The sequence below is a fragment of the Plenodomus lingam genome (genome assembly GCF_022343315.1).
Source record: "Plenodomus lingam strain CAN1 chromosome Unknown contig_26, whole genome shotgun sequence".
NCBI classification, from domain to species: domain Eukaryota; kingdom Fungi; phylum Ascomycota; class Dothideomycetes; order Pleosporales; family Leptosphaeriaceae; genus Plenodomus; species Plenodomus lingam.
This window is the reverse complement of record NW_027093941.1, coordinates 951,232-974,677: the sequence shown is the minus strand read 5'-3', so window position 1 is coordinate 974,677 and position 23,446 is coordinate 951,232. Positions and strand designations below refer to the sequence as shown.

General features: G+C 37.4%; 4 protein-coding genes across 4 annotated transcripts; 3 read left to right on the top strand and 1 right to left on the bottom strand.

The window, feature by feature from the left end:
- Positions 1-14,978: 14,978 nt before the first annotated feature.
- On the top strand, positions 14,979-15,431 carry IAQ61_006587 (uncharacterized protein; the record flags this gene model as incomplete). Its single annotated transcript, XM_066097231.1, has 3 exons — positions 14,979-15,140; positions 15,189-15,215; positions 15,264-15,431. 3 exons carry the CDS (start codon positions 14,979-14,981, stop codon positions 15,429-15,431), a joined length of 357 nt encoding a protein of 118 aa, XP_065952708.1.
- Positions 15,432-17,508: 2,077 nt separating this feature from the next.
- On the top strand, positions 17,509-18,831 carry IAQ61_006586 (uncharacterized protein; the record flags this gene model as incomplete). The annotated part of the gene is made up of 2 exons (XM_003845427.1): positions 17,509-18,623; positions 18,678-18,831. The coding sequence occupies 2 exons, from the start codon at positions 17,509-17,511 to the stop codon at positions 18,829-18,831; spliced, it is 1,269 nt and encodes a 422-aa protein (XP_003845475.1).
- Positions 18,832-19,787: 956 nt separating this feature from the next.
- Positions 19,788-21,905, top strand: IAQ61_006585 (uncharacterized protein; the record flags this gene model as incomplete). The annotated part of the gene is made up of 1 exon (XM_003845426.1): positions 19,788-21,905. One exon carries the CDS (start codon positions 19,788-19,790, stop codon positions 21,903-21,905), a length of 2,118 nt encoding a protein of 705 aa, XP_003845474.1.
- Positions 21,906-22,044: 139 nt separating this feature from the next.
- Positions 22,045-22,770, bottom strand: IAQ61_006584 (uncharacterized protein; the record flags this gene model as incomplete). Its single annotated transcript, XM_003845425.1, has 1 exon — positions 22,045-22,770. One exon carries the CDS (start codon positions 22,768-22,770, stop codon positions 22,045-22,047), a length of 726 nt encoding a protein of 241 aa, XP_003845473.1.
- Between the last annotated feature and the right edge of the window lie 676 nt (positions 22,771-23,446).

Below are 23,446 nucleotides of genomic sequence, written 5' to 3'. Positions count from 1 at the left end.
TATAACTTACTAGATTAATAGATAAGGGCTAGATCTAAGCAAGCTCCTCTATAGCTAGAGCTCTAGTGTTGCTAGTAAAGAAGCTATTAGGCAGTTAGCGTCTATGTATACACTACTAGATACTTAATAGCATAATAACCTTAGACTAATACCTACTACTACTTATTAAGAAAACTTTACACACACTATCTAGCGTAAATTAGTTTATAAAAGTAGATATTTACACTGCCTTTTATAAAGTTAGAATAGTAGAAGGTTATAAGTCCTTAACTACTTTCTATACCTAGTTTAGGTTATATAAATAGTTAGTATATCTATTTAGTCTTAGTAGTGCGCTATCTACTTTCTAATAATATATTAATACTATGCTTATAGAGTTACTTAGATTATATATAATAGCCTACCTTAATAATATCTTAATTTATTTAGAAGAAAACTAGTTTAACTATATAGAAAAAGTAAAGCGTGTACTTATACTATTAAAAAAAGTAGAACTACACCTAGACTTAGAGAAATATACTTTTAGTATTAAGGAGGTACACTACCTAGGCTATATTATTAAAGCAGGCAAATTACTTAGACCTAACCCTAAAAAGCTTAGGGTAGTATAGGAATAGGAATCCCCTAGGAATATAAGAGAGGTAAGGAGTTTTCTAGGTTTTACTAACTTCTACTATAATTTTATTATAAAGTTTTCTAAAATAGTAGCACCTTTAAACTAACTAACTAGGAAGAATACCCTATTCTAATAGGGAGAGGAAGAATAAAGTACATTTAATACGCTAAAAAAGGCGTTTATATTAGGACTAGTATTAATATAATAGGACCTAGCTAAAGAAATATTATTAGAAGTAGACTATTTAGGATACGCTCTTAGGGGTTGCTTATTGTAAAAAGTTAGGGGCGTCTAGTGCCTAGTTACTTACTACTCTATAGCACTAACGCTAGAGAGACAAAACTACACTATATATAATAAAGAATTACTTACTATTATTAAGTATCTTAAAAGTTAGTTAGTAGAGTTATAGAGTATTTATAAGCTATTTATAATATTTATAGACTATAAAAACTTAGAGTACTTTACTAGCCTTTAAAGCTTAAGCAAATAATAGTGCTACTAGGCAGAGAAACTTTTAAAATATTAGTACATCCTATAGTATAGACCTAGCTATCTTATAGGATAACCTAATACCTTAAGTAGATAACTATAAGATTTAAACTCCTCTAAAGCAACACTATAGTTAGTAATACGCCCTAAATTAATTTAGGTTGTAGTGTTAGAAGTAGAGGAGGCGTCTAAGTTACTAAAGGGCGCTAGCCTCTTTACTAACCTACATATGCAGACACTATAGGACAAAGCAGTACTAGAAGATAAGATATACTAAGTACGTCTTAATATAGTTTAGAAAGGCGCTAGGTCTTTCCTAGTTTTAGCTAATATAAGGCAATAGATTAGGGACTATATAATTAGCGCATATAGCACTTTGCTCTAGAGGGGTGTTATTTAGTTACTAATATAGGAACCCCTTATAACTACTATTATATAGTAAGCATATAAATTAGGTTTAGTAGGATACCTAGGAAAGAATATAATATTTTAAATACTGCGCCGTAACTATTATTAGGATAGAATATTAGGAGACGTTATATAGTATATTTAAAACTGCTATTATTATAGTACTTATATCTCCTAGAAGCGCTAATAGGGTCTGTTGTAACCTATACTAGTCGCGTTATAATACTAGTCCTAAATATCTATAGATTTTATAGTTAACCTACTAGTAAAAGAGGATAGCAAACCCTAGTACCTATTAGTTATTACTAATAGATTATCTAAATATGTTTAGCTTAAAGCAATAGTCTCTATAACAGCTAATTATTATACAAGAATCTTCTAGGATAACTAGTAGTAGTTCTAGGGCTTCCTATCCTCTATTATTACTAACTAAGGCTTAGACTAGTTAGGATCCTTCTAGATAATATTATACTAGATAATAAAGATAAACTAGTTACTATCTACTATATACCACCCCTAGATAGACAGTAGGATAGAGCGGGCAAACTAAGAAGTATAGGTAGTGCTGCGCATAATAGTATGCTTTAAGCAGACTAACTAGCCTAACTACCTTCTAGCCTGCTAACTTGCACTTAATAATAGGGACTCTAGTATAACTAGTGTTAGCCTAAATCTACTTTTAAATAGGTATACTATAGACACGCTATAAAAGATAATATTACTACTAGTAAAGCCTAAGAATCCTTATAGAGAGGCTATAGCGTTCTTATTACACCTATAGAGGGGTGTAGAGCTAGCGTAAGCTACTATTATATTCTAATAGCAATAATAATAGGAAGCAATAAACTAGTCCTAATACCTAGCTAAAAAGTTCCTAAAAGGTAATATAGTTTAGTTTATAATACATAATATAAAGATAAACTAACTAAGTAAAAAGTTTAACTAGCTATAGGTAAAGTATAAAGTAATATAAGTTCCTACTCTACTTATAGTAGTATTAGACTTACTAGGGAGCTTATATAAGACTGTGCATATAGATCTACTAGAGAGAGCTACTAATAACCTACTACTAAGCTAGAAGCTTTAGGACTTATAACTAGGTCTAATAGTTACTCTAGAAAATAAAGATATAATACTAGATAAATAGGAAGTAGAAGAGATCCTTTATATAAAGAATATAAGAGGAAAAGGAAAGTATTAAGTCCTAGTAAAATAGAGGGGGTATATTAATCTAATATAGCACCTACTAGAGGTAGTGCAGGATACTAAGGCTCTAGATAGGTTTAAGGAATAGTATAGGGATACTATACATAATAATAGCCTAATACGTATAAAAGCTAGGAAGCAAGGGTAAAAGGAGACTAGAATAATAACTTAGACCTTTATTATAATTAAGAAGTAGAAAGGTATTAGAGATATCTTTTATTTATCCTAATAACACTCTAAGTAAGTGCCCTACTACTAAAGTTTTATAATATAGCTAATAATTAGGCAGTAGTATCTATACTATTACTATCTATAACTAACCCCCCCCCTAGCCCCCCCTAAACTATTATTTATATTATCCTAACGCCTCTATATCTCTTAGTAATAGTAGTAACGCTTACGCGCAGCGTAGGTAGGGGACAACTTAGTTAATAAGTATAAATAATAGCAGTAGTAGTAGTAGGAGGAGGGTAGTGCTTTAATAGCTTGCTAACGCGTAGCACCCTAGGCCTAAAGAAAATAAATATTAGAATAGATACAAAGGAAACAAGGGAAATTTAATACTAATAATAAGAGTCTTAATACCTTAGGTAGTGCGCTTAGTAGCACTCTTAAGCCTATTAATATAAAGGTTAGTTTAGGCCTAGGTCTTATTTATACACTAGTTAATATGCTAGAAGGTAATACTAGTAGTAGTAGCAAGCTATATAATATTATTATTACTATAACTACTACGCAAGGGTGTAATAGTAGACTAAAGTAGAAATACTAGAGCACTAGTAGTAGATAGAATAATAGCACTAAGCTAATACTAATTATAGGCGCGCAAGTATATAGTAGGGGCAAGTAGAGTAATAGTATTATTAGTTTAAGCCCTTAATATAAGATCCTTAAAATAATAGTAGAGCTAGTAGAACTATAGTATAAACTAGTAATAGGTGCCTTTAGTAGGTTTCCCTATAAAAGTACTAAGGGTCCCCTTCTTTATAATATAAAGGTAATCCTCCTAGTAACTATAATAAAACTAAAGCTAGTTATAAAGGGCTTAGCAAACGTTAGGGTTGTTAGTAAGGATAGCTTCTAACTAAGTGTAAGTCTTGTAGCTATAATAACAGGACTTGCACAAGCGCCCTAGACATAGTTAGAACTTGCTATAAAGAAAACAAAAATTAAGGGGAACTTACTACTACCCTCCTAATAGTTATACTTGCTAAAAAGATAAAGCTAGTTAATATACTAATTATAGGGAAGTAGCTTTATAAAGCTACTATTATACTCCTTATTATCTAAGTTACTAGAAATAATAAAGCTACTAAGCAGCTGTGTTTAAGGAGACGTGTACTAAGCAAAAGTTAGTATAGGAAATATAGGGAGAATATTAGAAGTACACACCTTATCTTAGTAGGCCTAGCGCGGGGTCTAACTACCTTATAGTAGATCCCTACTACTAGTACTAGTAGTAGTAGATAGAGATATAATAGAGGCTATATAGGCTAGATTAATAGAAAAAGAGTAGAGATAAGACTAATTAGTTAGGAAAGCCTACTATATAACTAAGTAAGTTTAGGAAATTTATAGTAGGGTAGGATAGCTATATTAGAACTTTTATAGTAGGGTGCTAAAATAAGCGTATAGACGCCACGCGCGTGTACTACTTAATATATAGGCCTATTATAAATTAGGAAGGAACACAAAGATATAATAACAAAACTAAAAAATATAGCAATAAAGCCTAATATAGATTATAGAGGATAAAGATATAACCCTAAACCCCTAGAAAGACAATTTTACGATAGTTTATAGGGGAAGGTTAGGGGTATATAAAGGACTTAGGCTTATGCCTAAGCCTAGGTCTAACACAAGATAGACTAAGTCTAACACCACTACTAAGTAAACACACTAGACACCTATAAAAAGGCGTAGAGGGCTTATCTCTCCTTTAAGATACTAAATACTATTATCAACGCTTATTGCATTCTCCCTTAAGGCTAGTCCATAACAAACTATAAAATCTATAGATATTTAGGACTAGTATTATAACGTAACTAGTATAGGTTATAATAGACCCTATTAGCGCTTCTAGGAGATATAAGCACTATAATAATAGCAGTTCTAAATATACTGCGTAATATCTTCTAATATTCTATCCTAATAATAGTTATAGTATAGTATTTAAAATATTATGTTCTTTCCTAGATATCCTACTAAACCTAATTTATATGCTTGCTATATAATAGTAGTTATAAGGGGTTCCTATATTAGTAACTAAATAACGCCCCTCTAAAGCAAAGTACTATGTACGCTAATTGTATAGTCCTTAATCTATTACTTTGTGTTAGTAGAAACTAGGAAAGACCTAGCGCCTTTCTAAACTGTATTAAGACGCACTTAGTATATCTTATCTTCTAATACTGCTTTATCCTATAGTATCTATATATATAGGTTAGTAAAAAGGCTAGCGCCCTTTAGTAACTTAGACACCTCCTCTACTTCTAATACTACAACCTAAATTAATTTAGGGCGTATTACTAACTATAGTGTTGCTTTAGAGGAGTTTAAGTCTTATAGTTACCTACTTAAGGTATTAGGTTATCCTACAAGATAGCTAGGTCTATACTATAGGATGTACTAATATTTTAAAAGTTCCTCTGCCTAGCAGTACTATTACTTACTTAAGCTTTAAAGGCTAGTAAAGTACTCTAGGTTTTTATAGTCTATAAATATTATAAATAGTTTATAGACACTCTATAACTCTACTAACTAGCTTTTAAGACACTTAATAATAGCTAGCAATTCCTTATTATATATAGTATAGTTTTATCTCTCTAGCGTTAGTGCTATAGAGTAGTAAGTAACTAGGCGCTAGACACCCCTAACTTTTTATAATAAGTAACCCCTAAGAGCGTATCCTAAATAGTCTGCTTCTAATAATATTTCTTTAGCTAGGTCCTATTATATTAGTACTAGTCTAGATATAAATACCTTTTTTAGCGTATTAAATATACTTTATTCTTCCTCTCCCTATTAGAATAGGGTATCCTTCCTAGTTAGTTAGTTTAAAGGCGCTGCTACTTTAGAAAACTTTATAATAAAATTATAGTAGAAGTTAGTAAAACCTAGAAAACTCCTTACCTCTCTTATATTCTTAGGGGGTTCCTATTCCTATACTACCCTAAGCTTTTTAGGGTTAGGTCTAAGTAATTTGCCTACCTTAATAATATAGCCTAGGTAGCGTACCTCCTTAACACTAAATATATACTTCTCTAAGTCTAGGTGTAGTCCTGCTTCTTTTAATAGTATAAGTATATACTTTACTTTTTTTATATAGTTAAACTAGTCTCCTCCTAAATAAATTAGGATATTATTAAGGTAGGCTATTATATATAATCTAAGTAACTCTATAAGCGTAGTATTAATATATTATTAGAAAGTAGATAGCGCACTACTAAGACTAAATAGATATACTAACTATTTATATAACCTAAACTAGGTATAGAAAGCTATTAAGGACTTATAACCTTCTACTATTCTAACTTTATAAAAGGTAGCGTAAATATCTACTTTTATAAACTAATTTACGCTAGATAGTGTGTGTAAAGTTTCCTTAATAAGTAGTAGTAGGTATTAGTCTAATATTATTATACTATTAAGCATCTAGTAATCTATATAAAGGCGCTAACTACCTAATAGCTTCTTTACTAGTAATACTAGAGCTCTAGCTATAGAAGAGCTTGCTTAGATCTAGCCCTTGTCTATTAATCTAGTAAGTTATATTCTTAGTTCTAGTAATTAATTATAAGATATAGGGTATAGGGGACCCTATAAAGGGTTAGGCTAGGTTCTATCTAGGAGAGTTATTAACTAAATATAGTAATCTATACTACCCTAATAGGGTAGTAAACTACTTACTAACTTTTTATTAAATAGGTCCCTAAACTCTTATAGTTCTAGTAGCAACTTTATCTTTCTAGTTTTATACTTAGGCTTATAGGGAACTATACTATTAGTAATATAGATAGTATATATATTAATAGGACTTCCCTTATTAATACTTCCTAGATATTTTATTAGGCGTAAGTTATATATTACCTATAAAATATCTAGTATATTTATTATAAAAATTTGTACCTATATATCTTCCTATTAGGGTCCTTAATTTAGCAACCCTGCTATAACTAAACCTAAGATAATAGAGATATAGGTAGGATATAGGCGTCTCCTGCTCTCCTATACTACTATATTTCCTGCCTTCCTAATTATTAATTTACCTTATAGAATATCTATAATAACGCCCTCTCTATATAGCTATAGTCTACCTAGTATTAGTTAATAGGAGAGACTAGGTACTATATAGGCTAAAAGCTAAGACTACTAACTATCTAAATTATAGTCTAATACTACTAACTATAAAATTCTTATACCCTTAGTAATTCCCTAGGTATATTATAAGGGTTGCAGGGGAATATCTATAAAGTTCCTACTAATCTATCTTACTAACCTTTCCTTAACTACACTAAAACACTAGCACCCTAAATTAACTATTACTTGCACGTTCTCTACTCTACCTAGGAGGAGAGGAATAAAGAAAGGAGGATTATTTAACCTAGCCTTAATATCTAGGGGATACTTAATAGCCTCTACTATTAATAATTCCTCTATTATAGTGTCCTCCTTATACCCCTAACTTAGCCTAAAGTTAGGGGTAGCTAGTTTCCTAAATTAGAGCTGCTTGCTAATACTATAACTATCTTAATACCTACTAGTTATAGTAATAGGGTATTAGGGTATACATATATAAAATAACTACCCTATCTATACTAGGTATAGACCTTTGCTAGTTTCTGTGTATTAAATAGGTCCTATAGGATCTAGTTAGGACGTAATATTAGTAGTTTAGTAGGTATACTTAATAAGGCTACCACTTCTACTATATTTATATTGCTATCCTAATCTAAGTTAGACTTCTACTAGGGTTCCTTAGACTTACTAGCCTAAAGAAGACCTAGTTCTAGAGAGGCTATTTTAATATCTACTGCAATTATCTTATATTCCTCTATAGCTGCGTTATAGTTTATCCTAGAGACTCCCCTATTAAGGGAAACTAAGCGTATATAACTATTAAGAGATTACTAAAGTTATAAAAGCTTCTATTTATTATCCTAGTATAAACCTCCTAACTATATAAGGAGCTATATAAAATTTATAAAGAACTCTATAAAAGGCTAATTTTAGCCCTAATATAAGTATTCTAATATAACTTAGGCGCGCTCCTACCTATAATAGTTACTATAATAGAATACTAGGTAGTTAAGAAACCTGCTTATATCCTAATACTTACGTGCACTATCCTTAAAGTATAGTACTATAGCGCGCTAGACTATAGGTAATAACTAGGACTAAATATATATAAACCTTGCCTCCTTATCCCTAATAAAAACCTTATCTATATATAGTTTAAACTCTATAGTTATTTACTAGGAGGAGAAGTTTACCTTAGTGCTATTATATAGTAAGCTAACTAGGAAGGGTTTATAATATAAGGTAGGAAAGGGTAGAGGTAGCATGTTATTAAACCTAGTAGGCTTAGAGGAGGGTTAGGATAGAATCTAATTGCGTATTTCTTTATTCTATTAACGTAGTATAGCTATTATAGTAAAGTCTTAAGCCTATTATTCTATTAATCTATAGACCTATTATATTAGCCTTTCTACTATATTAGGTTGCACCTAGTTATTCTAAGTATCTAGCGCGTCTATCTCTTATTACTATTATAGTATATTTAGAAGAAGATACTAAAATATTATAGACTAGCCTTAGGGGAGAATATAATAAGCGTTAATAATAGTATTTAGTATCTTAAAGGAGAGGTAAGCCCTTAGCGCGTTTTTATAGGTGTGTAATGTGTTTGCTTAGTAGTGGTGTTAGACTTAGTCCATCTTGTGTTAGACCTAGGCTTGGGCATAAGCCCAAGCCCTTTACAAGCTTCTTTAAGGTTCCCCCTATAGATCCTAGGTAAGAATAACCTAGGTAGCTCTTTATAGACTCTAAGGCACGCTTTACACGCGTAATAAAGCTCCTTAAGGAAGCTACCTAGTTACTAATAGGGAGGTAGGCTATAGTTAGTTATTCTTATATTATATATTAATAGATCTTATATACTACCTTACTTTAATTAATACTCTATAATATATACTCTACTATTATATAACTTTAGGTGCTCTCTAAACCTTATAAACTATTATATAGTTAGGTTTTTAGTAAGCCTATTAGCTAGTATATTACTAGTAAGTAAGTAAGTAATATAGAAAGATCCCTTTATATACTCTTATCTAAGCTTTATATTTTAAATATCTATATAGTATAGCTTAGTAGTAATCCTTTTATTATTACCTACTACTAACCTAATAGTTTATTAATTATTATAATTAATTATCTAGATAGTATCTAAAGTAAGGTATATTTTAGTTAAAAAGTATTTTAACACTATTACTTCTTTACTTACTTACTTAAGTATAAGGAGCTCTACTTTAGTAGTTAAAGTAGTAATAGTTACTTATTAAGCTACCTTCTAAATAATAGGTCCTCTAAAGAGCGTAATTAGGTATCTATATAATAATTACTAAGTATTAATAATATTAGTAAATAACGCGTTACTATATATTATAAGCTTATTAGGATCCCTATTCCTATATTAGATTAATTAGTATTAAGTATAGTATAGATAGATAATTACTTAATTAACTATATTAAAGTATTATTTAGATAGGTTAGTAAGGTATTAAGAGAGCTAGGAGGCTATATAGGTAATATTAGGGCGTACTATAATTAAGGTGTAAAGGATTAATCTAACGCGCTCCTAATAGTCCTTAATCTCCTTTTTAGTAGCTTCTCTAGTGCTCTTTTTAATATCTTTACTTAATAGTAGTATAGTAGGGAATTTTCCTATCTTTACTAGATTAAATTTCTTTATAATCTTGTTAATATATTTATTATAAATAAGTGTTATTATCTATCTCTTTCTATCCTAGATTACTCTTACCCCTAGAAACTAGCTTATAGGTCCCTTTTCTTCTATAGTATATCTTTGCTTTAGAGCTTAGATAACTTTATAAGCTTAGCTTGTGTAGTTTTAGTAATAGAGTAATAGGATATTATTTATATAGAATATTAATAAGATACTATAATCTTTATTAAAGAATAGGTATAGCTCCTCTTTAGAAGTAATAAGCTTATTTTCTTAGAGTGTAGTTAAGAGCTTGTTATACTATAATAATAGTAAGTCTTTTAATCTATATAGAGCTTATTTAAGCTTAACGCACTTCCTAGGTATTTAATATCCTTTAGGTAGCTTATAGATAACTATAGGGTATTAATCCCTTAAGGCGTTAAGGAAAGCTCTAATAATATTATATTAATATATCTTAAGGTTAAACTTAGCTCTAATAGCTATTATAGTCTTAAATATTTAAGCTACTAGGGTAGCTATATAGGTTAAATAAATTAAGTTAGTAAGCTATAGATCTCCTCTTACTACTATCCTTACTTTATACTTAATTAGGTAACTATCCTAATTAAGCTTATATATAAACACCTATTTAAGTAGGAGTAGATACTCTCCTATATTTAGCCTATTAATCCCCTCCTAGGTACTAGCTTTTAGTAGAGTATTAATTTCTTTATATACTATATCTCTAAATTACTATCCTATTTAGTAGTTATAGAGATTCTTCTATTATTTTAGCTCTTTTTATAGAGCGTCCTAGTGCGTATTTCTTTTAGGGTTTTTAGGAGATTTACTCCCTATTACTACTATAATTATAATATAGATTATAGCGTTTAGTTTAGGATATACTAAAAGATTATATAAGGGATTTCTAATTAGATCTATATCTAATAGATCTATTACTATATATATCCCTATACTTATAAAGCCTCCTAGTAGTTTATTAGGGTCCTATCCCTAAGCTTGCTTACTAATATATATTAGTAGTAGTCCTTTAACTTATAGTTTTCTACTTCTTCTAGGAGCTCTATATACTACTTATAAGGGATTTATAGGAGATATAGAATCTAGTCTTAAAGTAGGTAGGTAGGAGCTCTACTTACTACCCCTATAAGAGCTAGATAGGATACCCTTACCTATCTCTGTGCTCTTATAGAGTAACCTACTAATAGTACTCTCCCCTCTAGGTCTTTCTTAGGAGCTACCTATTATAGCGTTAAAGTAAGTTAGATTACTACTATCTTAGGTAGTAAGACCCTAATCTATAACCTATATAGATCCTTTATCTCCTATACTAAAGTTTAGTTCTAGTATTAGTTTAGGAGTTTAGAGCCTTATTAGCTTAAGGGACTTTATATAAATCCTTTATACTAAGCTAGCTATACTTAGTTCCTATACTAGAGGTGTCTGCTTAGGGGGTTATAAATTACTAGGCTAGCTAGCCTAATTATCTACCTCCTCTAGCTCTACCCTACCCCCTAGCTCCTATACTAGGTTTAGTCCTCCTTACTTACTAGACTCCTTATATTACTCTACTATAATATAAAGCTAATTAAAGATATTAAGCTCTTTATATACTTCTCCTATATTATAGATCTTATCTTTACTAATAATATTAACTATCTTTTAAGCTTCTAACTATTAAAGCTACTCTAGATCTTTCTCTTTATAGAAAAGATCTTTATTAAAGGTAATATTCTATATTATAATAATCTAATTAAGTAAGGGGATCTATATCCTATATATATTAGATACTCTATATCCTATTAGATATCTAATATAACCCTAAGGGTTTACCTTAAAAACCCTCTTATAACGCCTAGCTGCTTAATCTTTATTAAGGGGGTAAGCTTAATAGCTATAGGCGTATATTCTGCTCTAATTAGGGTAGAGATTAGTAGTTACCTCCCTTATCTACTCTAGTTGCTACTACCTAAAGTATCTAGTAAACTAATAATCTAGCACTTTATTAGGTAATATTATATTATAAGTATAGGATAGGCTTATATTATAAAGCTAAGTTGCTGCTTTAATAATTTTAGGCTAGAGCTTTATTAGTAGGTTAGCTCTAATCCTTATTTTTATTAATTTTATTATAATCTCTTACCCTACTCTTTCTACTCCTCTATTAGGTTTATAGGTATATATAGGTAAGCTCTTAATTTTAATACTATTATTAGCTACCTAAATCTAAAAGTAAGATTTACTACACTAAGAGAGTATTATAATATTATTATCTTATATAATCTTAACTATACTAAGCTTATATTAGTTAAGTATTAAGCTCTTAAAATTTTTAAACACCTATATAATCTTATTAAGGTTTTTAGCTTATAGTAGATAGGTATAAAGCTTTCCTAAGTAGTTACACTTTAATACTAAGATCTATTACTTATAAGCTATACCTATTAGTATATTAAATAGATCCTATAATACCTAGTAGTATAGATATAGTAATCTTTCCCTTAGTTATCTTAATATAACCTATTAGGCATGTGTAATAGCGTAGTACTTGTATTTGCTCCTAGGAGTTCCTCTAATCCTAATATTTATTACTAACTTAACTAGAGCTTTAAGCGCCTTAGGTCCTAAATAGCCTAATTATTAGTGCTAAAGCTCCTTACTATTATATTTTAGGTAAGTTATCTAGGATTATTAGGGTTATTTAGGCACTATACTTTAGATTATTAGATAAGGAGTAGAGGGCTTATATTCTAGAAAAGTTAAGTTAAACTTGCGTAGTAACTTAGCTAATATAATACTCTTCTAATAATCTAAACTATAAGGTAGTATCTAGCCTAAGGAACTAAACTCCTGCTTTAAGTAATTAAGCTTCTAATATAATATTTATATAAAAACCTTCTACTAATACTATATTAGTAAGTACTAAATCTTCTATTTTTAGACCTCTTAGTCTATTAAGAGTATTAGGGATTACTCTAGTCCCTCTACCTAAGATTAGAACAGCTTAAGTTCCTGCTTTAACTATCTTATATTTAACTAATCTAAACAAGCTTTCTTCTAGGTAGCTTGTATTATTAACTAGGTGTACTACACCCCTATTATTAAAGATAGTGCTCTTTAATAGAGTATAAGCTTTAAAGTCTATAGTTAAATAGATCCTGTTTATCTTCTCTACTATTAATATAGCGTTAATTAGTGCTACCTAGATACTACCTAGATAGGTACTCGCGTTTTCTTTTGCCTTACTACTATAATCTTAATTATTAGGATAGGACTTAATTAGAGCTTTTCTTATCTCTTTAAATTTTTAATTCCTATTAATCTTTTTCTTAATCTCTAATTATTAAGTAGTAGTAAGCTTATTACCTATATTAGTCTAAGCTTTAATAATATTTTTATATTTAGGAGGTTTCTATAAGTAGGATCTACTATATAGGTATAAAGACTCCTTCTTAGGTTAATTAGAAGGTAGAGCTCCTATTATTATAAACACTCTAGGACCCTTAGAGCTTAATCTTATATTATTCTCTTAGAGAAGTAATAAATAGATTTTAGTAACCTAAGGGAGGTTATAAGTTAGCTCTCCTATTACTAACTTTTTAATAATCCTTTAAAATATAGTTTAACCCTAATCTAGTAAGATCCTAGTAGATAGAGCTTTAAGATAGTCCTATATAATAAGCTATCCTTTAATATTAGGAATATTATATACCTTAGCTTATATATATAGGATTATCTACTCCTTCTACTAGTAATTAGTATCTTAGCTACTTATCTTTACCTTAGTAAGATAAGCTTTATACTATAATCTTGCTAGTGTTATAGCGCTTAAATTAGTTAGCGCTAGGTTATTATAGAGTACTTAGATAAGTGCTTAGAGGGTTACTCTTCCTTAATTAATAAGCTCTATATAGGCTAGGGTAAGGATCCCTTAATCTACTATATTATTAACCTATATAAAAAGGTTCTAGATTACTAATAACTTTAATACCTAATCTAATAAGCAAGCTTAGTACTAGGCTATTTAGAGTTTATACTACTTACTTATTATATTAGATAGTATAATACCTATTAGTATACTAGGCTTAATAGGTTTATTCTTAAAGTAGTTTTTAGTATCCTAAGTATTAGGGTCTACCTCTACCTAGATCCCTTTAGTTAGGGCATAGTATCTAAATTAAATATACTAGGTAGGCTAGTTAGTTAATCTAGTAAGTAGAATATCCCCCTTTAGGATTTAGTTACTTATAGTAGAAGAGTAATAAGTAAGCTTCTACTTAAGAAATAGTATAAAGAAAGAGTAAAGCTTACTAGCTTAGTATTTAAGTTAAATAATACACTTAAATAGATAGGATAATCTTTAATAAGGTAAAGCGTAAACTAGGCTTATAATTATAGAAATCTAGATTACTAAGGTTAGGAATAATTTAGGAGATATATTATTAGATTATATCTACTATAATTAGACTTATATATATAGAGCTTTAGCTACCCTTACTAGAAGGTAAATAATTAGTAAACCTTCCTTACTAGAGCTCCTACTTTTTATTAGGCACTTAGTAGTAAGCTAGCAGTTGATTAGATAGTGGGTTATGCAGGGGTATTAACCAGGATTAATCGGATCAAGATGCTCCGTGATCCGGTTGATATCCCTCCTGCAACAATAATTAATTATAGGCTTATAAGGGGTGAGACAAATTAGTATTACTGCGTGGATGAGATAGTTCACGAGAGGTAAAGATTGCGAGATTGGCAAATAGAGCGAAGATAGATGATTAATTAATAATTGGCTCATAAGTTATGACTACATAAGATATATTAGTAGGGATAAGATCGTACGATGAATTAGTAGTGCTACCTAATCTTACAAGAGAATAGTTATAATTCATAAGATAGACTATAAACGGAGAGCATATATTAATTAGACTTCTAGCGTTAAAAACTTTTGTCTTTTAAAAGACCACTGTGTAATCAGTGCTACTATATAACGCTAACAGTCTATTCATAGGAAGGACTTGTCGCAGAGGTAAGATAAATTAGCGGAAGGAGCGTAGGAAGGAAGATTAGAAGGGGTAATATGGACCGGGGGAAGCAGATTAGGACTCGAAAAATATATTAAAATGAGTAAGATGGACTAGCGGAAGGAGCTTGGGGGGATGGATCAAAAGAGGCAAGCTAGAGTAGCTATACTGCTCCTGCAACACTATATAACTTGTTTTGAACTCTGAGTTCTCAAGACTTCTTATATCCTTATTTCTGTACGACATTATTGTACTATCTCTTACAACTATGCGACTCTACGCCCTTATTCCGCTCTACCTTTCAATGGTTTCTCTTACCACTGCTAAAGCCTGGCATCGCTGCAAATGTGAACGACAACTTACCAATGGAGGCACTGAAGCTAATCCAGCGTTAACTCGGAACGTTTGCGCTGCAAGTTTTAAAAATAGTGTACTACAGCCCCTTAGCACTACCATTTACAACTGCTAAACTTTTTAGGGCGAATGGCGTGAAGGAATGCAAGAGGTAAAATCCCTTCACCTTCAGAACCTATTAGCTCTAAAACTTTGACAGTGTCACGCTGCCTCGCGCAACCTATTTAACAAAGCTGATTTCGCTGCTGAGTGCGAAAAAATGGCTATTCACGGTTATTGGCCGGTCACCGATGCTGGGTTTGACTATGCTGCCAAGAAGAACCTGACCTGGAGTTGCCAAGCTAAATGCAGAGTCCACTGCGACTAGGGATGGGAGGATGTCAAGTGATTGGGCTAGGTTCGCTCAGCCAGTATGCATAGCAGCTCCAAAGAGGTGGCAAGCAGTATAGCTCTTGAGTCTGAATGAGAGTATCCTGGAACAGAATGCGGAGGTAGTCTCTCCGCATGTTTCCCATAGCCTTAGCTTATCCTATTAATACAGACACGTATGTAACCTATCACTACGGTACAAAATTGTTTACAGTAGAACGGTGTTCCAAAGGTTTACTATATAGGTGTAAACAACTTAATTTTGTACCCGTATATATATCTAAAGTTGTAACGACGTAGGTAAGTAGGAATGTCTGATTAGGGGTCCGATACGACTCAAAGGCATATGCGAGTGCGCGTCTGTATGGAGATTGAACGATTGATTCCTACACCTATAGTCTCGTACAAAAGGACAAGAAAAACTTGCCTATCTATCTAAGAGCATAAGGCTCCTTTTATATTACGGAGGCAGAGGGTAAGGCAAAGAAACCTCGGGCCCGAATCGGGGCTGTATTAGCTGTGAGGCCGCCTTGGCTGTGCTGGTCTAAGATAGAACGAGGGTTGCACTCGTTACAGGAGTAAGAAAACTAGAATAGTTAGTAGGAAGCTAGGTATTACTACGTAATACTAGTAAATTAATAGACGTAGAAATAAAGGTAGTTTACCAAGGTAGAGTACCTTCTACTATTAACCCTATTTATATTGACTTCTTCTACTTAAACTACTTTGTAGTCTACTTTAGATAATTATAATTTATAGCTTAAGTAAACCAGTTGTGAACCGTAGTGTATAACAAAGAACATACATTGCAACCAAATGGCTATAAAGCGCCACCCTTAAATTATTCATCGTAGATTGTCAACTAATAGCCATCTATAACGACACCTTAGATATTGTAATTCCTTTTTTAGGTATGAAAGTGTTAATCCATTTATATGCACGCATCTGGTGTTCGATCACGCTTCTGCCAAGTTCTTTATTAGATCAAATACAATGCTTGGGCAATCATGAAATTGCCTCAGAAGTTCTCTATTAACTACAGCCAATCGTTTGCTGGTAACCCTTCCAATGGATCTTCAACGGACACTATTGAGTCTTGGCTTGCGAACGATGTCACTCTGGTTGTACCTACCGACGCGTTGTCGATTTTAGCTAATGTTACTCCATTAATTGGCCGATGTAAAGTCTAGCAGTAAACATCAGCAGTCCAGAACAGTTCGAAATCTCTCGGCTCTCAAAAACAGGATGCTCTCCAATGCCTCTCTCCTTTCCGCCAAGCCGCTACATATGATGACCCCGAGGTGGCTCCGTATGGGCAATTCAGCATGATTAAAACTGCAGTCAAATTACATTCGTCGCAAGCAGTCGTTTTCCACGAGTATGGTCTCGTATAAGGTCTATCATTTCCTTCATACGTCTCTCTTTCTGATGCTCCTCAAGGCAAATTATTCGAGACACAACTATCCTATGACGAGAAGACTTGGTAGCGACCTTGTCAAGTTTACCAATATCTATAAATACGTATTCATCAATAATACCGAGAGTGGAGACGAAATGCCATACGAAATTTCGTCAGATGATGCACTTTTGGTATTTCGCGCATTTGGTTGTACAGAAACGAGACCATGTTTGTCTCAGCCCTACGGACTCCAGATCGCACTGTGTCTGGGATCGTTAGGATCCTCAGCGATGATCACCAATTCGGTCAAGATTTATTGTTCTATCGCCCCACGTAAATGTCATCATCGCTGCTTTAATGCTCCTCAGTGCCATTTGAGAGAGGCCTGTTGTCTCTACTACATACCCTATTGCAGCTGTCTTCCCAATGATTGAGGCGGTTGGCATGAGTCCACCTCTTACCAACTGCAACTTTTCATACTGCCTTTGTCAGTGGGGATCGAAGATGTGACCTAGACCATCTTTAAGATGTTCAAAATTATAACGATGACTCCGGCTCGCATATTGACAGAGCAGCAAATGGTCCGGCTTTGTCTCCCGGTTAACTCACGACTATCTCAATAAATTCAATAATCACGCCGCATACAACATCCAAGTACGTATTGCTGATCATAAAGATGCACTCTACAAGCTCCAGTAATGGCAGTACACAACAACGGCTTCATTGGACGCAGCGAATCGCTCTTGTGAGGCACAATCTACACTCCGCTCGAAGGACAAACGACTTCACCTTCTTCAAGTCTCTTCAGGCGCACGCTCTTTTAGAGGGTACTGATCACGTCGCACTTCTTCAGTACAGTCTCGGTGACCAGGCCGATTCTGTGCTTTCCACACTCGACAATCTCAACGCAGGAATAGCTTATGTCCATCAAGATGCCTTCAAAGCTGTCTATGATGGAGCAAAAGCTGCCATTCACGCCGACGATAGAACCAACCGACGATCGCTGCTCCACGTGGACATCTGCCAGCAGCGTGATATGGCCGATCTCGCCATCGACAAGACCACGAATTCGGCTGTCAATCTGATCCAATCCCAGCCTATTCCTTGCCAAGATGCAGTTGCCAATGCTTGGATCACAGGCACAACCATCATTGCCGATGCTGTTTGTGTTTGTTTGAACGAAATGAATCAAATGGAGCATAATATGGATGACTTTATACTGCTCGAATACTCCTGGAACCTGATCCAATCTTCCGTGGATTCAGCCATATCGGCGCTTCGCGGCATTTTCAGCCTTATGGCTGTGCCAAACACCAGCAACAACAATTTTCCCTTGTTAATTGGGCGAAACATGAGCACCTCATCAGCCGGATCAGAGCACAATAATGCAAGCACACGAAGTCGCAACTCTTCTACAGCCTCTGCGTTCAGTTTCATCAAACGAGCCTTGAGCCATGGTCAAATCCAGCCACCTCAATTCAAGAACCCGCGTACTGGCTCCGTTTCCCTCTCGGTTGCTTCTCCAGAGGCCAATTCTAGAGGCTTCCGCGCAAGCATTAGTGCTGCTTGCCCGACGAAGATGTCGACTTTCGGATCCCATCCGCATACGGTTCTGACCACAATCCCACCGACACCGTCTGTGCACGATGTCGGTAGCATCAGCGTGGGCGGCAACGTGAACGGGCTTCTCAGTCCCTTCATGCAGAATGGCGACTACTTTCCTTTTGACATGGGGAAGCAATCGGAGAAGGATGACAAAGAGAGCAGTGCTATCGATGATCTGATGAATCTGTGAGTTCTCCTATTCCTTCTTCTTGTTAACTAAAGCTGAAATGGTCTTCGTAGTGGAAATATGGACGAAGAACATCTCGACGACGAAGATCTTGACCCTCTATCACCAGCGCCGATGAGCGAATCCATCCAGATGCCTGCCCCACTGACGTTGAGAACACTCTCTGACTCATTCGAAATGTCTCCTGCTACTCCAATCGCTGTATGATCGTTGTTTGATCCTTCTAAAAAAACACCAATAACTCCTCGTACAATCACATGTTGAAGGCAAATTGTGGTTCTTGTGGATTTCGATCTTTCATCATTTATTGTTAACAATACTTATTGTTTGAAGATAATAGTTTGACTGATTGTCATTGTCCGTCATTGATGCTCATTTCGCGCAAAACACATGAGTTTTTTCCTGTTTAGCAATCCAGCACGTGACGTCAGTCACCGCTGCTGGGTATCAATCACAACATTATTTGGTCAAAATGAATCGCCACGAAGCACTTGAGTGATGCTGAGGATGCTTTTGAAACTCTTTATATGATAAGACATCTGAATGAGTCATACAGGAACCTGCGCCTCGACTATAGCCCACTGTCTGATACCAAAGAACCAGGAATCCATGATCAGACACCTTGCAAAGTTTCACACATTACATACACAGCTCGAAAGCTATTAACAGGATCAGTTTCACATCTATATTTTAATACTCTTATCTATTCAATGCTCTCTTCCGGAGTTCGTGTTGTTGGTATCAGTACCGTAGTCGCGACAACACACCGTCACCACCACGCTAAGCCTTTGCGTTTGCAAACGCCTTTCCCCAGCCACCGCGCTCCTGCCTAATGTATTCTGTTTATTATTGTAACTTCATGCAATAATAACTTACTGAGCACGGGCGCCCGCAGCAGCAACGTAAATATCGTCCACCGCGCGGCTCAAACCTTCGCCTTCACACTGCACGACAGCTCAGCTTTTTTCCAAAACCACTAATACAGCTTCCGCTTTCCACCGACTTCAAGTCACAGTCTTCTTCCGACTACAATTCACTTCACTTTAACGACATCAAGTCACTCCTTCAGCCTTTTCCGACCACAGGACACTTCAACTTCTCACCGACAACAAGTCACCACCATCACCACGACCAAAACCAAACATCACGAAGGACTGCCCATCATGTCTTTCATGTCTTTGATCAACTTCATCTTGTTCGTCATTTACAACCTATTCTACTCCTTGTTCCTTTCCGTCAAGCTCCCCGTTGTCGGCGTTGTAGCCGTGTTGCGGTTGATCATTGAGGTACACTCTGACCTCAACATCTTCATCCACCACTACATTTACACAATCTTCCGCAACGCCCTCTTCTCCCAGCCATACGAGGCCCACGAGATGCTTAGTGAAAACTATGGCAGAAATCTCACGGTGCTCTCTCTCCTCTTCCTTCTCCTCTCCTATCGCGTCTTCCTTTGGGCCATCTCACAGCAGTGGACCCAGGAAAAGGTTGACGTCGGTATCATTGCTGGTCATAGCAGTGTCTCGCCTGCTGGTCATAGCAGTCTCTCTCCTGAAGTAGCCGACACCCCTACTTATACCATCCCGACCTTCGAGCACTTCACCGGCACGGGCGACTCCTTCCTCCCACACCTCCAATCCGATCCAAATGTGGACTGGACGACATACAAGTTCCACAAGGACACATTCCTGAACGAAGAGGTCGAAGCCCAGTACGGCTTCTCACGCAAGTGGGACAAGTACAAGGGCAACCACTGGGTGTACAAGGCACCCACGGCCGACCAAAGGCCCTCGATAGAGGCGCCGGTCGAGCCTCAGCCCGTTGTCCAGGCAGCACAGCAGCATCACGAAGCTGTTCAGGTCGCGGCTCCGCCCCCCCTCCTCGCTCTCCCGCCTCCTCCTCCCGCCCTCCTCACTCCTCCTCCTCCCGCCCTCCTCACTCCTCCTCCTCCTGTCGCCCTCCTTGCGCCGCCGGTTGCGCTTGCTCCGAGCGTCGAGGCATACCAGCCTCCTCCTCCTCCCCCCTCCTTCGAGATGGTCTGCGCCGCCATGGCTCGCGAGACGGATGGGCTGAAAGATGCCATCACCGAATTCCTCACCACGGTGAACGCGTCTGGAGACCCATCCGAGGTAATGGAGGTCCTGGGTACAAGCCTCGAGGTAGCATACGGGGCCTTGTGGGTGCACCGCACCCAACTTACATTGGATGAGTCCAGGCAGACAGGATGGCTTGGGTACTTGGAGGAATACTATGCTGTCGTCCTTCCGAATGCGTACTGGCTGGTGAGCACGCACAAGAATGGAGACATGCTGGTGTTCCTCCAAGGACTCCTTGCCTTCGGGCGATTTCTGGGTGTGGTGCTCCCAGATCTTGACCTGTCGCCGCCTCCTCCTCCCCAACCTTCTGCCGACTCCGCCTCCGCCGCCCCCATGCCTCCTCTCGCTCCTGCCCCCACCCCGGCTCCTGACTTCGATCCTTTCCCGGGTCCTGTGCCCGACCCTGTCCACGCATCAGCACCAACACCAGCTCCCGCTCCCGCTCCCACCCAGGCTCCACCGAGTTTCTCCTCCTCGGGCATCAAGCCCGCCTCGTATCGAGCGTCGGCAGCAACATCACGCAACTCCCGCTCCGCCGGGCAGCGCAGGCCTGCCGGCGTGGTAAAGCGGACAGTGAGCGAGCGGCCGATTGGCGCCCAGCCGACTTACGCGGATCCGCCTCAGCTGGGGCAGCAACCAGGCAAGAAGGTGTTGGACTTCGACGACCTTGAGGCCTGGAAGGACCTGGACCAGGAGGAGCTTACTGGGCTCACCGTGGAGTCGTTCGGCTGGTCCGACGACAATACGACCAGCAGGCGCCTCTGGAAGTTCACGTCCGGAAGGGATCTCCTGGTCGGGGGCTCCTGGTCGAACGGCTTCACAGCCGACTCGCTCCTCGAGGACATCGACGGGAAGGTTGGCCCGCTCAAGCGAGCAGCGTGGGTGCTGAAGTGGCAGGCGCAAGCCCCCTTCAACTGGCAGGGTGAATCAGATACCGCACCCACTCTGCTCACTGAGGTGACCACCTTCTTGTACGATGCAGGACAGAAGATCGACTGGGTTTCGGCGCGGAAAACTCTCCAGGACGCGGACGATTTCATGGACTTCGTCCGCTTCCACTGGAACTTTCTGGGGCGCCAGGCCAATCTGAGGGAGAATCTCGCGGGGCAGTACAATGCCGCCGCTGTTGAGAAGTGGCTGTTGCGGGCCCGAGAGATGAAGAAGAAGGTGACCCCCCCGAAGTAGGTGGTGGCCTACTAGAGGGGAGTGGTGCACAACCCCAGGATGAGCTCTCAGGCCACGACTGTCCACAATCAGCTCAAGGCCTCCGTCCAAGATCAAAGCGCTACCCTCCACATATCATCTCCACACCATCACCTCCCCATCACCTCTCTTCAGTTCGCTTGGGCACCTCTGAGCCCTGTAGCTCCGCCGCAAACTGTCGATCTCCGGTAACTTCAACTGGGACGACAGGGCTCGCCAACTCCGAAGGTCGTCTGGGATCATGGCCCATAGCTGGATCACCTCCTAGCTCTGCAGGATCCTGAGTTCGATAAGCATAAATCTCAGCTTTCTTTGCGCTTTCTTCATCAGGTGTGTGCGCTCGGGCCGTGGAAGCTAACGCAGCCTTTACCTGGCGAGCTCGACTCCGCTTCCGACGTATGAAGAACCAGGCGGCCAAGAGCATCAGTAAGACAGCGAGGACAACGCCCACTGCGATTCCCGCCGTTGCACCAGAACTCAGACCATCGTCACCGTTTGTTGGTTCATTCCCTGCTACTAATGTATCGTTACCTGGTGCTACTGGATTCTGAGCATCACCAGAAGGCCGACTGTCTGCAAGACTAGTCACAGGGCTTGATGGAAGAGTGCCTGCTGAGTTGGTCCCTGGTGGTGGTGGAGAGGCTGTGGTTGCCAGTGTGGTAGGCGCCGGTTGAGCCGGTGGTGGAGGATTTGTTGGTCCTGGTGTTGGAGCAGGGGGTGCTGGGGTCTGATCATCGTCGTCATCGTCGTTGCCGCCGTTGTTATTGTTGTTGTTGTTATCATCATCGTCTGGCTGTGTAGGCACAGGAGCACTGGGCACAGGAATACTGGAGACCGGGCTAGCCATGTTGAGTACAATGGGTTGTCTATAACGAGTTTGAGTTTGCTGGAATAGTGTTTGACTACTGGTGATGGCTAGGGTTCTCGGTGATGCTCGTATGAATGAGATAAGACCAAGATGGGCATAAAAATATGTCGCGCAAGATTGGGGCAGTGTTGAGCGACATCAAGCTCTTAACAATCCGGCCCAAGCTCGACCATGCGATTAATGGCAATGTCTCAGAGTAGCGTACCGTGCCGTGATCTTCACTTTTCCACGTTGTCGTTCAAGGATCGGCAAAGTCGCGGCGCTTTGATATCATTCGATGTTGGCACGGATAGCGTGTCTTGTCACAGACTCAGCCTCTTTGTATTCGACTTCCAGCACTACCGTCGGCTTGGCGAACGTGGCTTGCTGATTCCGGATGGTGGAGCGGGGGTCCCAATTTCTTAAGGCCAAGTACCCAGACGTTTCTGGCCGAAAGTCGTCGTGTCGGTTGGGGCTTCGCTGGCCCTATGGTGCGCCAAGTTGTTGTCACTGCCATGACTTGAAATGAGCCATGGCAATCGCTCTACAGAAAGTCAAGGCATACCTCGGAGCAGACAGCCACTTCCGTCATCTGGTCTTGACGTCCTGCTCAGCTATTCTAATGTGTCCAGCGATGGCAACCTCTGGCTCCATACTACCGAGAACAGCACAGCAT